The sequence below is a fragment of the Callospermophilus lateralis genome, chromosome 3 (genome assembly GCF_048772815.1).
Source record: "Callospermophilus lateralis isolate mCalLat2 chromosome 3, mCalLat2.hap1, whole genome shotgun sequence".
Classification (NCBI taxonomy): domain Eukaryota; kingdom Metazoa; phylum Chordata; class Mammalia; order Rodentia; family Sciuridae; genus Callospermophilus; species Callospermophilus lateralis.
This window is the reverse complement of record NC_135307.1, coordinates 42,985,951-43,000,545: the sequence shown is the minus strand read 5'-3', so window position 1 is coordinate 43,000,545 and position 14,595 is coordinate 42,985,951. Positions and strand designations below refer to the sequence as shown.

Below are 14,595 nucleotides of genomic sequence, written 5' to 3'. Positions count from 1 at the left end.
GAGAAGGAAAAACTATAGACTACAGATAAAAAAAAGACATAAACTGTACTTTGATTTCTGTAGTTCTATCATTTGGGGTAGATTGCTTAATCCTCTCAGCCATTTTTTCTCTATTTCAAATATAAGGTTATTAATACTGTCTTTTCTATTTAAGAATATTAATATAGGCGCCATACACAGTGGTCCTGGAGCCTGAGTCAGGAGGATCATAAGTTCAAAGCCAACCTCAGCCAAAGCGAGGCGCTAAGCAACTCAGTGAGACTCTGTCTCTAAATAAAATACAAAATAGGGCTGGGGATGTGGCTCTGTGGTTGAGTGCCCCTGAGTTTAATCCCCAGTACAAAAAAAAAAAAAAAAAAAGCTTCCTCTAAGACTATTAATGTAGGCCAGGCTGATGCTAACCTCAGAATTGTGAGAAGATTATAAAGAAAAATTAAGTATCATGGCATAGTGGTATACATCTATAATCTCAGCTGCTCAGGAGACTGAGTCAGGGATCACAAGTTTGAGGCTAGCCTCAGGATTTAGCAAAACCCCCTCTCATAATAAAATTTAAAACAAAAATGAACTAAGTGTAAAGTGCTTAAATTAGCTGAGAGTTGTAGAATCTATCACACATAACTTACCTATGTTCCTATGTGAATATACAACCAGTGAAACTCCATATCATATATAACCATAATAATGGGATCCTAATTAGAATAAGTTATACTCCATGTATACATAATATGTCAAAATATATTCTGTATACTCTGTCATGTATATATACATGAGTTCTATGCCCAGGACTGTCTTTTTTATCTATCTGTCTGTCTATTTATTTATTTATTTGGTATCAGGACCCAGGGATATTTAACCACTGAGCCACACTCCTAGCCCTTTTTATTTTTTATTTTGAGAAAGGGTCTTGCTAAGTTGCTTAGGGCCTTGCTAAGTTGCTGAGGCTGGCTTTGAATTTGTGATCCTTCTGTCTCAGCCTAATGAGCTGGAATTATACTGGAATTACAAACATGCACCACAGTGCCTCCCTCACGGTTCTGTCTTTAAAAATAAATAAATAAAAATTTTAAAAGGTTGTCTAAATGACAGAGTACATATGTTAGGCTTGGTTTGGTTTTTTCAATGTTTGTCATTTATTTTTATTCCCATAATTATAGATTGAAGTCAGCAAGGGATGTGGTTACAAGGACAGGACACTCATTGGCTTTGGGATCCCTAAATAGGTATTTAGGAGGAATAAGTTCTTCTCAGCACTTGAATTCTTGCATTGGAATCCTTTACACTTTGTCTCAGGACAGCACTTCTCCTGATGTGCAGGTGAGTACCTCACACAATGCCTTCCTTGAAATACATGATTTGTAAATGATGTTGATTGTTTTTAATGACCACTGATAATTTGTGAATAATATTTCCCCCATTAATGTTAAGGCAAGTGTTAACTTAGATTAACTTTGTTAACTGGATTTTTTTAATGAATTTATTTCTTTTAATTAGCTATATATGACAGCAGAATGCATTTTGATTCATTGTACACAATTGCAGCACAACTTTTCATTTCTCTGGTTGTACATGTTGTAGCATCATAACATATGTGTAGTCATACATGCACCTTAGGGTAATGATGTCCATCTCTGTTAAATAGATTTTTAAAATTCAAATCTATCTATATTCTTTCAACTAGAGTGTCTGAAGTCACGTTCAGTATCTTTTATTGAAAAACATCGCTCTTCTATCATAAAATATCATTATACTCTTCTAAATATATTAGCATATTTAATCCTCACTGTAATTTAGGGTGTATAGTCCCTTACAGCAAAATAAAACTGAAGCTTACAGAAGCTTAGTTACTTGCTCATAACTGAAAAGCCTGTGGAATCAGGTTACGAACACCAATCATGGAATCAAAATCCAATTTTTAACCACTACACCATATTTTTGTACATATCTTACCCATTTCAGTCAGTAAAATCATTCTCCTGATATTTTAATGATTTTTATTGTTCATGTTCTTTTGCTTTCCTTATCTCTTCCTTAGTATAGTAACCTCCAAATGAGTTATTTTTTTATATTTTTAGATTCTTTTCTTTCCAACCCTCTCTAAATATGAAACCAATTTATTTTTCTAGAAACTTTCATTTTGCTGCTTCCCAAATGAAAAGGTGGGCAAACTGCTTATTGCATTTTTTAAAATATTTTATTTTTTTAAATTGTAGTTGGACACAATACCTTTATTTTATTTATTTATTTTTATGTGGTGCTGAGGATCAAACCTAGGGCCTTGCACGTGCTAGGTGAGCACTCTACCGCTGAGCCACAACCCCAGCCCTGCTTATTGCTTCTTAATCAACTTCTTATTCTAGACTTATCCACTGACCCAGAAACTCTGTTCTTACACCAATGAACTTACTGTCTTCTCCTACAGATGATCTACCCAGATGTTATTCTCATATCTGCATTTACATTTTTTCCTTTTGTCATTCTCCCTCTCTTTCTTATCTGATATTTTAAATTTTTTAGTGTTTTAAGAACCAATTTAACCACTATCTCATTAAACTTGAACATCTCTAATCCACAGCTTTCTTTTTGTGAATTACCATATTTTTAATAGTCTCCTCAACATCGTTGAATACTTGATTGAATTGACTCAAAAAGTTTTCCATTTTTCAACCATCTTTAAATACAGTACCTTTTCTTTCTGTTATATTCTTCTTCCCTTTCAAGGAGTCTAGGTTTATGTTGAATACTTTTTTTGTTGATTAATTTAAATGCTTCTTTCCATAGTTTCCAGTGTAATCAAACCTAAGTCATCTTGGAGCTGGGGGTTGTAACTTAGTGATAGAGTTTATGCTTAGCATGCACTGCACAAGGCCCTCAATTGAATCCCCATCTTGAAAAACAGACAAAAAAGCCCTGAGTTTTCTTGATTGCTATTATCATCGCCTAACTGATAAGAACTCATTGTTGTACTAAAGTATTTTAAGCTTTCTTACATATCCGTTGAGGAGAGAGAGAATTTTTTTTCATTTCATTTCCTTAAGGGGTTGGAACTTTTTATTAGCCTCTTATTGTGGAACATTCAAACAGTCACAAAAGTTGAAAATACTATAATTGGGGCTGGGGCTATAGCTCAGTGGTAAAGTGCTTGCCTCGCATGTGTGAGGCACTGGGTTCAATCCTCAGCACCACATCAAAATAAAGATACTGTATGTTCATCTACAACTAAATAAATATTTTTTAAAAAAAAAAAGAAATACTATAATGAACCTATTTTACTTAGCGTTCAGTTTCATTGGTTATCAGTGTAATGTGTAATGAGCATCTGGATCAAAAGACATTATCAGTACCCCACACCATCTTATCATGCTATCTTCTAGTTAACTATCTGCCCCATCAAGGCTAACCACTGTCCTTATTTGCAACAGCATAAATCAATTTTCTTTCTTTTAAAATTTACATAAGTGTAATTATATAGTAGGTAGGTACTCTCTATGTCTGGCTTTCTTCATTCCATGTTTTGTTCAAGAGATATGTCCATATTGTTGCATATAAGTTGTAGATTTTGTTGAACCTTTTTTAAAATTTGAATTTTTGTTCTTTATATAGGTTTAAAAAATGAAATTTTCAAAAAACTGTATTTGATTCAAGCTGTTAGCTAAAGTACCAAACATTTATCTTGAAATTCTTAGCACTGAGCTATATCTACATTTGGTAATTGTCTCTGAGTTGGTTTTATATTGGGTATTTAAAGAGAAAAATTCTCTTTTTCTTTTTGTTTTGGGAGGTGGGCAGTAGTAGGGGTTGAACCCAGGAGTACTTTACCCCAGTTCTTTTTATTTTTTATTTTGAGATAGAGTCTTGCTAAGTTGCTGGGATTAGCCTCAAATTTGTAATCCTATGCCTCAGCCTCCCAAGTGGCTGTAATTACAGGTGTGCCACTGTACCAAGCCGAGAATTTTCTTAATCTCTCTCTCTCTCTCTCTCTCTCTGTCTGTCTTTCTCTCTCTCTCTTTTTTTTTTTTTTTTTTTTTACTGCTTCAGTCAATGTAAGGAAAATTTATTGAGGTCCCAAGGCCATATATGGGGCTTGGTCAGGAGGCCACCCTTTGGGGAAAGGAGCCAGTGAAGGGCTTTATTTCACCTTCTTTTTGGGCGGAGATTATTGGTGTGGCCACACTTCTTGCAGCAGCTGACAGCACAGGGGAGCAGGTGGGCATAACACTTGTGACAGATCATCTTGTCACAGTTGTACTTCTGAGTCAGCTGGCACAGGGAGGGCTCAGTGATGCCACCTGGAAGGTGAAGCACCAAGTGCAGGTGGACTCTTTATGTTGTAATCTGAGAGAGTGCAGCCAAATCCTCCAGCTGTTTGCCCACAAATATCAGGCGCTGCTGGTCAGTGGGATTCCCTCTTTTCTTGAATTTTGACTTTGACATTCTCAATAGTGTCATTGGGCTCGACCTTGAGGGTGATGGCCTTGCCCATCAGGACTTCTTGTTTGCTGGGGTATGCAGTGATGCAAAAGATGGTCTTCACAAAAATCTTCATCTCTGTGTTTGCCACTCAGGAGCCTTGTTGAAGAGAAGGAGCTTAAACTCTTAAGGTTCTCCATTTCTCTTTCCAAATTATTTGTAGCATACACTTACTTTGCCATTACTTAAGCCCTTGCTTCAACAAAGAACAGTTTAATGTTTTATATGTTTCTTAATGCTACTATCACATTTTTAATTGTTGTTCTCTGTCTTCACAGACCTGGGCACTGCATTCTCTATCATTGGTAATTGACTCTGCTGGTCCACTCTTTTATGTGCATGTGGAGCCTACCCTTTCTCTCATTATAATGTTGTTGTTAAATGTGCCTCCCACTCATGCTGAAGTTCACCAGAGTCTTGGTCGCTGTTTGAATGCCCTTATTACCACATTAGGTCCAGAGCTACAAGGTATGGATGGGTGGCTTTTGTAATGTTTTACATTAAAAATATACACATAAAAAAATTGATTACTTTCCCAATCTATATTTGGCATGTGGTGGTTGCTCAGTATGTTTTTGTTAAATGAATGTATAAATGTCATTCAGCTTGATTTCTCTTACCTGGAAAAGACAAGGAGTACCATAATTAGAAAGGTAAGATATATTCCTTAATAATTAAAATGACAGACATAGAATAGTTTAAGGAACTCTGACCTATTTAAAAAATAAATGACTGAATTAAAAAATCTCAAATATGCCAGTCTGGTCAAATGAATAGTATGTGATTATAATATATGAAGGTAACTCGTAATTACTATAATTTCTGTTTATTGATAATTCTTTTTTTTATGTTTTTTTTCCTATAGTTGAGATGGACAGCATGCCTTTATTTGTTTCGTTTTTTTATATGGTGCTAAGGATTGAACCCAGTGCCTCACATATACTAGGCAAGCGCTCTACCACTGAGCTACAGTCCCAGCCCTTTTGATAATTTCTAATTCTACTTTTCATGAAAATTTGGTGAAATCTCTTCTAAGATTTTTCATTGTCTAGTGATGTGTGTTGTAATAAACAAAGAATAAGTTAAAAATGGGGAGGAAAAAGAATAACCAAGGTAATCTAAAAGTTTGTTACCTAGGTTGTCCCTGCTTTGTGTGTATGTGTATGTGTGCACAGGTGTTATGTACCCAGAAATTTTTGTGTGCCATGTGCTCTAGCACTAAGTTACGCCATCAGTCCCTGTCCTCACTTTTGCAGTAGAAATTTTACTTCATAGATCCATAAAGATAAAACTGGAAATAAATTTTAAAACCTAGTAATATGTTTAAAGAGTAGTGATTTTATAGGTCAATTATTAAAAGCCTCCGGTTTTTTATTTTAGGTAACAGTACTTCAGTTTCTGCCTTAAGGACTTCTTGTTTGCTGGGTTGTGCAGTGATGCAGGATAACCCAGACTGCCTAGTTCAAGCTCAGGCCATCTCTTGCCTTCAGCAGCTTCACATGTTTGCTCCTCGGCATGTCAACTTGTCTAGCCTGGTTAGCTGCCTCTGTGTGAGTATAAAATCATAAATGAGCCCTTAGTTTCTTTTGTTTGAAACTTGGATTTATTCCAGTTTGATTATTCTTCATACTATGTTCAGAATTAGATGTTATATATATAACTATTTTATTTCAGTCTTTTTTTTTTTTTTTTTTTTTTTTTTTTTGAGGGAGACAGCTCTCACACATTTACCTCTTAAGTGAATGCACATGAGACAGATTTTTTTTCTCCCATTAATATTGAACTTAAGATTTGGAATATTTGCTAGGCGTGGTGGCACACACCTGTAATCCCAGTGGCTGGGGAGGCTGAGACAGGGGATCGAAAGTTCAAAACCAGCCTAATCAAAATTGAGGCACCAGGCAACTCAGTGAGACCCTGTCTCTCTTCATTAATCAGTAAACAATACATAGTGGGTGCTTATAATGTTTCAGGTAATATATAAATGCTTTAGTACATGCAAATATTTATGTGATTTCTCTTTTTTTCTTTGTCCTCTATTCTAAATTATTGCATAAAAGTTCTTTTCATCTCAGATGGAGAAATAATACTTTTTCTCAATATGTGTGTCAGAATCTGGGTTCTAATAATGTATCTAACATTTAGAAAGATGAAGCAATGGACTAGAAGTTCTGATGAGGTGATTCATAAGCATCATTGGTGTTAAGCTTTTTTTAGGCATAACAATTTCTATCTGGGCTTGCCTCAAAAATTGAGTTGCATTTCAGTTTATTACTTGACACCCTGGCTTTTCAATTTTTTCTGCCTGTGTAATATTACAGCATATTCCCATAAGTAGTATGGCAGTTGAGAAACATTACGACAGACAGTCTTTTGTTTTTTATCTTTTTTTTACTTTTTGGTACCCAAAAAGTACCAATAGCACTCCATATTATTAATTGTTTTTTTTCCTGTCTTGATGTATGTCTTAAATGTATATTGTATTAATTATTGATATATTTAATATTGAACCCAGAGCAATTAGCCACCGAGCCACATCCCCAGTACATTTTATTTTATTTTATTTTGAGACAGGGTCTTGCTACATTGCTAAGGCTGGCTTTGAAATTGCAATTCTCCTGCTTCAAGCCCCCTAAATTTCTGGGATTATTGGTAGTGCATCACTGCTCCCAACTATTTTTTTTTTTTTTTTTTAAGATAGGGTCTCACTGAGGAGCTGGAGATATAGTTCACTTTGTAGAGTGCATGCCTCACATGCAAAAGGCCCTGGGTTCAATCCCCAGCACCACAAAAAAAAAAAAAAGAAAGAAAGAAAGAAGAAAATCTGATTCCATCAATCCCACCTTTAGAATAAAGCTTCTAAAGTTGTTGTTGTTGTTGTTGTTGTTGTTTTAAGAAAGAAAAAAAAGATAGGGTCTCACTGAGTTACTGAGACTGACCCTGAACTTGTGAACCTTGTACCTCATCTTCCCAAGTTAGCTGGGATCACACACGTGCACCATTGCACCTGGTTTCTACTTTTGTAGATGATGTTTGTATCATTAAATCCAGTCTTAAACTGGGTACAGTGCCACCTGCCTATAATCCCAGCTGCTCAGGAGGCTAAGGCAAGAAGATCACAAGTTTAAGGCAAGCCTGAGAAACTTGGTGAATCCTATCCCAAAATAAAAGGGCTGAAGATGTAGCTCAGTGGTAGACAGACACTGGGTTTAATCCACAAGGCCAAAAAAAAATTCTAAGTCTAGACTCTCTTTATTTGGACTCCTCATCCAATCATTGTTTTATTATTTAAAATTGTCTTTGCTGTATATTTTATGGCTAGATCATGTCTCTGTCACCTCCTAACTTTGTAGCTGTAGGGAAGTCCCATAACCTCCTAAATTCTTAATCTGTTAAACATGTGGATTATGCAAGATGCTCCATTTAAAGGCACAGGTCTGGGCATTTAATTAGCACTTAATACTATTAATTTTTTTTCTGTCTTGACGTATGTCTTAAATGTATATTGTATTAATTATTGATATATTTTGTATACTACACTTAAAAAAGAAGACCTGACTCTTTTTTTGACAGAAACTTCTGTTCCTGCATTTCTTAGATCTGAGTCAGTTGTGTATTAGGAAAAGTAGCATTTACAAAAAAATGATTTTTACTTTTAACACTTACGACTTTTCTTTTGGAATATTACTTTTCATATTTGAAGAATCAAAATTATTATTGAAAATGTTTCTATTAGGGAATAGGGGTTTGGCTTAGTGGTATAGCATTTGCCTAGCATGCATGAAGCCTTGGATTCAATCCCCAACACCACCAAAAAAAAAAAACATTAAGAAAATTTTTACTCCTTTGCAAATTGATCGTATGTTTACTTTCCATCTAAATATAGTGATACTCTCTTTTTTTGGTTATTGAAGTATAGTAGAAAATATTCAATAATGACCTTTTAAATTTTCTCCTTTATTTGAGCATGAATTCAATTATTGATTAATGCTTATTGGGAAATGAAGAGTAAGACTTTCATTAATTCATGATGAATAAGATCCAATCAAACACATTAGCTTTTTTCCATTTCCTAGACCAAAAAAAAAGTTAATAGAGACTATTATGCTGTGAGACTTTTTTTAATACCTTGAGCATTTGAGAAAATCTGCAGTAAAGCTGTTATTAATCTTATTCATATTATTCACAGTATTAAAGCTGTAAAGTGGTATTGTTGCTTACGTAGAAATCATATTCAAAGTGGGTAAGGTGTGTATGGGAACTCTACTTTTCGTTCAGTGTTGCTGTGAATCTTCAAACTGCTTTAAAAAAATCTATTCAAAAAGATATTCAAAAATTACTATCACTACAGTGCAATTAATTTTGTGTCTTGATATTTTGGTTAGTAATTCTAAATTAGGTTGGATTTATTATATTTTAAAGTGTTCTCTCGAGTAAGGAAATTGCATTTATCATTAGGCAAGAATCCTGTAAAGGTTTTCTTCTAACTGCATGCTGTTTAACTTGCATTCTCAACTTGGCCTTAGCTACACCAGCAATTCGAGTACTCTGTTTTAAAACTTGGCTTCCAAGAGTAAAAACTATCTATAATTAACTTATGATGAAGTAAACCATTAACTTTGTCTGTTGCTGGACACCTGCTCATGTGAATGCAGTCCAGATCACTCCTCTCACAGACATGTCTACTTAATCTGGTTTTAATACTGAGGCTTAATTGGATTCCAAAATAAAACCTGATTTCTCAAATATACAACTTAAAATTATTGTGTATTTTATATCTTTACATCTAGAATTTTTATTGACTCTTTTCATGATCTTAATTCATATTTTATATTATCTTAGAAATTAAAGATTTGTGCCACATTTTAAAATTGAAGCTAAGCCAATTTAAACCATCACTGTATCAACATTTATATTTTAATGCTTAGCTGACTGTTGTCAACTCATCCTAGTGTTTATCTTTTGGTTTTGTCATGACTGGTCTGTCATTTGTTTTTGTACAGGAGATCTTGTTGGATAATTCTGTGTTGGTAGGTCCCTGGCCCTTGATTCCTAACTTTTTTTGAGGTTTGCAGTGCTGTTTGTGGTGTTTTTGTTTGTAGATGTTCTTGTTTTCCTCTGCATCCCTGTGCTTAAGCTAATCATTGATGCATAGTCCTGTATGTATAGCATGTTACATGGTGTTTATTTAATACCAATGTAAGCAAATCCTTCCTAACCTTCTCCAGCTGATGCACCCACATCTTATACTGAATTTTGCATCTTTTTGATTTAATATATTCATCAGAAAGGAATTGTAGTTACAGTTTTACTTAATTTCTGTGTTTTGCCTGCTTTGTTTGCCTTAACCTACTCCATTCTTCTTCCAATTTAAATGCTGGAGAATGACATGGAGATATTAAGCCTCCCATTTTGCTTTGTGTGACAGTCTTCAATCTTTTTTCTACCAAACAAAGTGCTTCTAAGCATGCTTTTTTAGAAGACTGTTTGACCAGCCTGAATAAATGCTGCACCTGCCTTGTATTATGTGCTTGTAAAACTTCAATTAAAATAACTAGTAGATTCATTTATAATTGTCTTGCAGAGTGTGTTTTGTCGTTATTAAATATAGCAGTAATCTTGGGCATGAATAAACTTGATCTTTTTATATTTTAACTTCTTTGTTATCTTCTATACTGGTTTTAAACAACAGAAGTTCATAAACTTGACTGGAATGATATTATCTTGAGACTTTGTGAATGACATTGCTCTCTCCATTTTTGAATTTGTGATATGGTTTAGGGGTAAAATAGAACATTTACTAAAAAGTTCTCACCCACATGTTTCATTCATGATATCTTAACTTTTTCTGGTTTCTGGCTTATGACAAAATTTAATATTACACTCCCTTTGCATGAGATTTCTTCTTATACATTGAAAAGTAGCTGCTGCAACCTTTCTCAACCCTCCCTTCCTTCCTCATCCACTCTCTCCCCCTCTCCCTCCCTCCCTCCACCTTTCTCTCTCCTTCTCTCACTCTCACTCTCTCAGAATTTAGCCTCTGCTGTTTACAAAGCTCTTCTACTTCAGTTCTGTTTTTTGGTTTGTTGGGGTTTTTTTTGTTGTTATTTTTTTCATATGCCAAGTCACCATAAGACCACTGTCCGAATTATGCCATTATTTCTCAAAATTTGCTTTGAAAATCACTGTAAGATACATACTGGCCTAGGTGTGTAGTTCAAATGGTGGAATGTATCCTAGCATGTGCAAGATCCTAGGTTCAATCCCCAGTACAAAACAAAACAACAAAAAAATGCGATAGATCGCACCAAGCTTATCTTTACTTTCTGAGTTAGAACAAAATAAATTTAAATCTCTAGATTTTATTTCACTTGTGAAATCATGGGAATTTGCATCTAGAAACCTCTGACTTGTAATTGATTATTTAAGTTATATCACTAAGTTTATCATTTGCCATAAGTAAATACAACCTATTTATTACATTGTAGCTCTAATATATATATATATAAATATAAGTATGTATATATATGTACATTTATGTATATATACATGTAATTTGCTGTTCTGTATTTTTGGTGAATGTTTTCTAAGTAATATTTCTGCCTTTATTTGAGAATGCATTTACTTATACGAAATGTCTTTTTTAAAATAACTACAAAATAATTTGTTAGAAACTACATTAATAATAACTAATATTTATTGAGCATTACATTTGTCAGGTTCTATAGTAAGCACTTTGCATGTTACTTTGTGTTAATTTCACAACATCCTTATGAGATGGGAGAGTGTTATAAATAAGGAAAGTAAGGTACAGAGAGGTTAAATAACTTGCCCCAGATCACCCAGCTAAAAATGTTGTGGATCTAGTACTCAAACTGAAACAGTTTTACTTTAGACCTTCCAATTTAACCAATATGCTATATTGCTAAATTTTTATACATTTCTTAGAGAATCGTAACTCATTATGATAGAGTTATAATTGTATAAATCCTTTAAATTGTTTCTTTAATCTCTCAAAACTATTCTTATTCAAATAAATTAACTTGTCTTCTAACACTGGTTAAGAGGCTTTAATGTGTGCATTATTCCTTAAGGTTTTTCTAAGTTTCATGATCATAAATATATACTAAAGTAGTTTTAAGAATTTTCTGTGTATTTAATAAATTGTGATCAGAAAGAAATCCAATGAATGAATATCTGTTAATTACAGTAGATGGGGTAGAGAGAGAAGAGGGGAGGGGAGGGGAGGGGGGATAGTAGGGGATAGGAAAGGTAGCAGAATACAATAGTCACTAATATGGCATTATGTAAAAATGTGGATGTGTAACCGATGTGATTCTGCAATCTGTATTTGGGGTAAAAATGGGAGTTCATAACCCACTTGAATCTAATGTATGAAATATGATATGTCAAGAGCTCTGTAATGTTTTGAACAACCAATAATAAAAAAAAAAATGAATATCGGTTGGGTTTACTGAATGCCACAAAGAACTGTAGCTCTTTCATTCCCCAAATGATATTTTTCAGGTGAATCTTTGTAGTCCCTACTTGTTATTGAGAAGAGCAGTTCTGGCTTGTTTACGTCAGCTTGTCCAGAGAGAAGCATCTGAAGTTTCAGAACATGCTGTTATGCTTGCTAAGGATAGCAAAGAAAAGTTGACCCCAGGTAATTCTTTTTATCAACATATGTCTAGCTTAAATTATTGTTTTAACCTTAAATTTTCATTATATACCTGAGTCTTTTTAACAAAAATTTAAATTACTACATAGTATGTTTTAAACCTACTGCAAGAAAGAATGACTAGGTCTGGGGTTATGGCTCAGTGGTTGAGTGCTTGCTTGGCACGTGTGAGGCATAGGTTTGATCCTCAGCACCCCCATAAAAATAAAAAAAATAAAATAAAGGTATTGTGTCCTTCTACAACTAAATAAAAATAAAAAGAAAGAATCACTAACAATTATCATTTCATCCCTTGATTTAAAGCAATGGTTCTCAGACCAAAGCCCCTTAACCAGCAACATTCACCTCACCCGAGAACTTATTAGAAATATCCCTGACCTCCTGAACCATAAATCTGGGAATAAAGCCCAGCAATCTGTATTTTTATAATCAAAAGTTTTTATAATCCCTGTGTTAGTAGTGAAGTTTGCAAGTCATTGGTTTACAGCAAGTTTTTTCATATCAGTCAACTAATTGAATTTAACCTTTAAGTAGTTTATCATACATGATTCCCTTTGCCAAAATCTCATTTTAATAAAACATTTTAGGTGAGTCTACTAAAAGTTAAAGTGTTTTTATGCCCCTTCTACATCTTAGAGCTAAATTTAAAAAGACTTTTTTTTTTTTTTTGTATCAGGGATTGTACCCAGGGGCACTTAACCACTGAGCCACATCACCAGACCTTTTTTATTTAGGCGGGTTTTTTTTTGTTTGTTTTGTTTTGTTTTTTGTGGCAAGAGGAGGAAGAGTGGTGGAGGGGTAATCAGTTATTGAACTCAGGGGCACTCAACCACTGAGCCACATCCCTGGCCCTATTTTGTATTTTATTTAGAGACAGGGTCTCACCAAGTTGCTTAGCACCTTGCTTTTGTTGAGGCTGGCTTTGAACTTATGATATTCCTGCCTCAGCCTTCCCAGCTGCTGGGATTACAGGCGTGTGCCACCACACCCAACCAAAAAGATTTCTTAATACCCAGTGCAGTAGTTCACACCTATAATCCAGCAGCTTGGGAGGCTGAGGCAGAAGGATCATAAGTTCAAAGCCAGCCCCACAACTTAGCAAGACCCTGAGCAACTTAGTGAGACCTTAACTCAAAATTTTAAAAAGAGGAGGAGGTAAGAAATGGGGATGTGGTTCAGCGGTTAAATGCCCCTAGGTTTAATCTCCAGTACCAAAAGAAGAAAAAAAAAATGTTCTAACTTGCATGTAAATTCAAAGAAACTATTAGCCTGCAAAAATAGTAATAATGTCTCACATATAGATATGTATAGTTTCCAAAATACTGTCATACTTTTAGAAAGTCACAAAGCCTTCACAAAGCTATCCAATATCTTAAAGCTTTCAGCTCCATAATGTATTTTACTTTCAATAGTCTGTTTTTTTAAAATATTCATTTCTTTTAGTTGTACACAATGCCTTTATTTCTACTTATTTATTTTTATGTGGTGCTGAGAATCAAACCCAGGGCCTTGCACGTGCCAGGCTAGCGCTCTACCGCTGAGCCACAACCCCAGCTCAACTTTCAAGTCTATTCTTTATTTTTTTAAATATTTTTTTGTTGTAGATGGACACAGTGTCTTTTTTATTTTTTTGTGGTGCTGAGGATCGAACCCAGTGCCTCACATGTGCAAAGCAAGCGCTCTACAACTGAGCTGCAGCCTCAGCCCCTCAATAGTCTGTCTATTCTTTAAATTGCAGTTTTATTATCATATTAAAAATTTTGTGATCACTTGGATTAGTCAGCATGAATGAACTGATAACATTATTCATCAAATAGGGTTGCAGAATTCATTTGAAAACTATTCAAACTATATTCATGGTTGTTAGCTTTAACCAGAGAAATTTTAATCTTCTAACAGTGTCAGATGTTTTCCCCAATGGGACATTCAATTTGTATTTTCTGTTGCTTTAGGCTCTAATCATATAAACATGCTAGTAGTACATGTTCCTAGAAATGTTAAATTAGTTATCTGATTAAAATTATAGTAAATAATTAATTGTGTTAATCTTTTTTTAAAATATTTTAATTTTTCAGACCCATAGAAAAGTTGAAAGAACCATATAATGAACACATAGATTCATTACTTTTTTCTAACACTTATTTTTTAATAATACTTATTTTAGTTCTCTGTCTATAAATACAAAGGTTTTTAAATAACTTTATTTTGTTTTGTTTTGTTTTAATGTGGTGCTTAGGATTGAACCCAGTGCCTCACACATGCTAGGCAAGCACTCTACCACTGAGCCACAACCCCAGCCCAACACACATATTTTTTCCCAAGTCATTTCAAAGCAGTTTGCAGACCTGACAATTCAATTCTAAATACTTTAATTTGCATTTCCCAAGGACATTTCTTTCACATAACCAAACCCCATTTATATACATAAGAAAACATTGATTTAA

The 14,595-nt window shown here is 34.2% G+C and overlaps 1 protein-coding gene across 12 annotated transcripts in view; it reads left to right on the top strand.

The window, feature by feature from the left end:
* The window catches only part of Heatr5a (HEAT repeat containing 5A), a 132,147-nt gene that overhangs the window by 82,013 nt on the left and 35,539 nt on the right, over positions 1-14,595 (top strand). For 8 of the 12 annotated variants that reach the window (XM_076850154.2, XM_076850159.2, XM_076850157.2 and 5 more), the window contains exons 19-23: positions 1,158-1,317; positions 4,749-4,938; positions 5,851-6,020; positions 9,474-9,500; positions 11,998-12,136. In XM_076850154.2, the coding sequence (XP_076706269.2) occupies positions 1,158-1,317; positions 4,749-4,938; positions 5,851-6,020; positions 9,474-9,500; positions 11,998-12,136 (686 nt within the window). The remainder of the gene's footprint in view (positions 1-1,157; positions 1,318-4,748; positions 4,939-5,850; positions 6,021-9,473; positions 9,501-11,997; positions 12,137-14,595) is intronic. The other 4 variants (XM_076850162.2, XM_076850156.2, XM_076850161.2 and 1 more) reach the window with 1 other exon arrangement.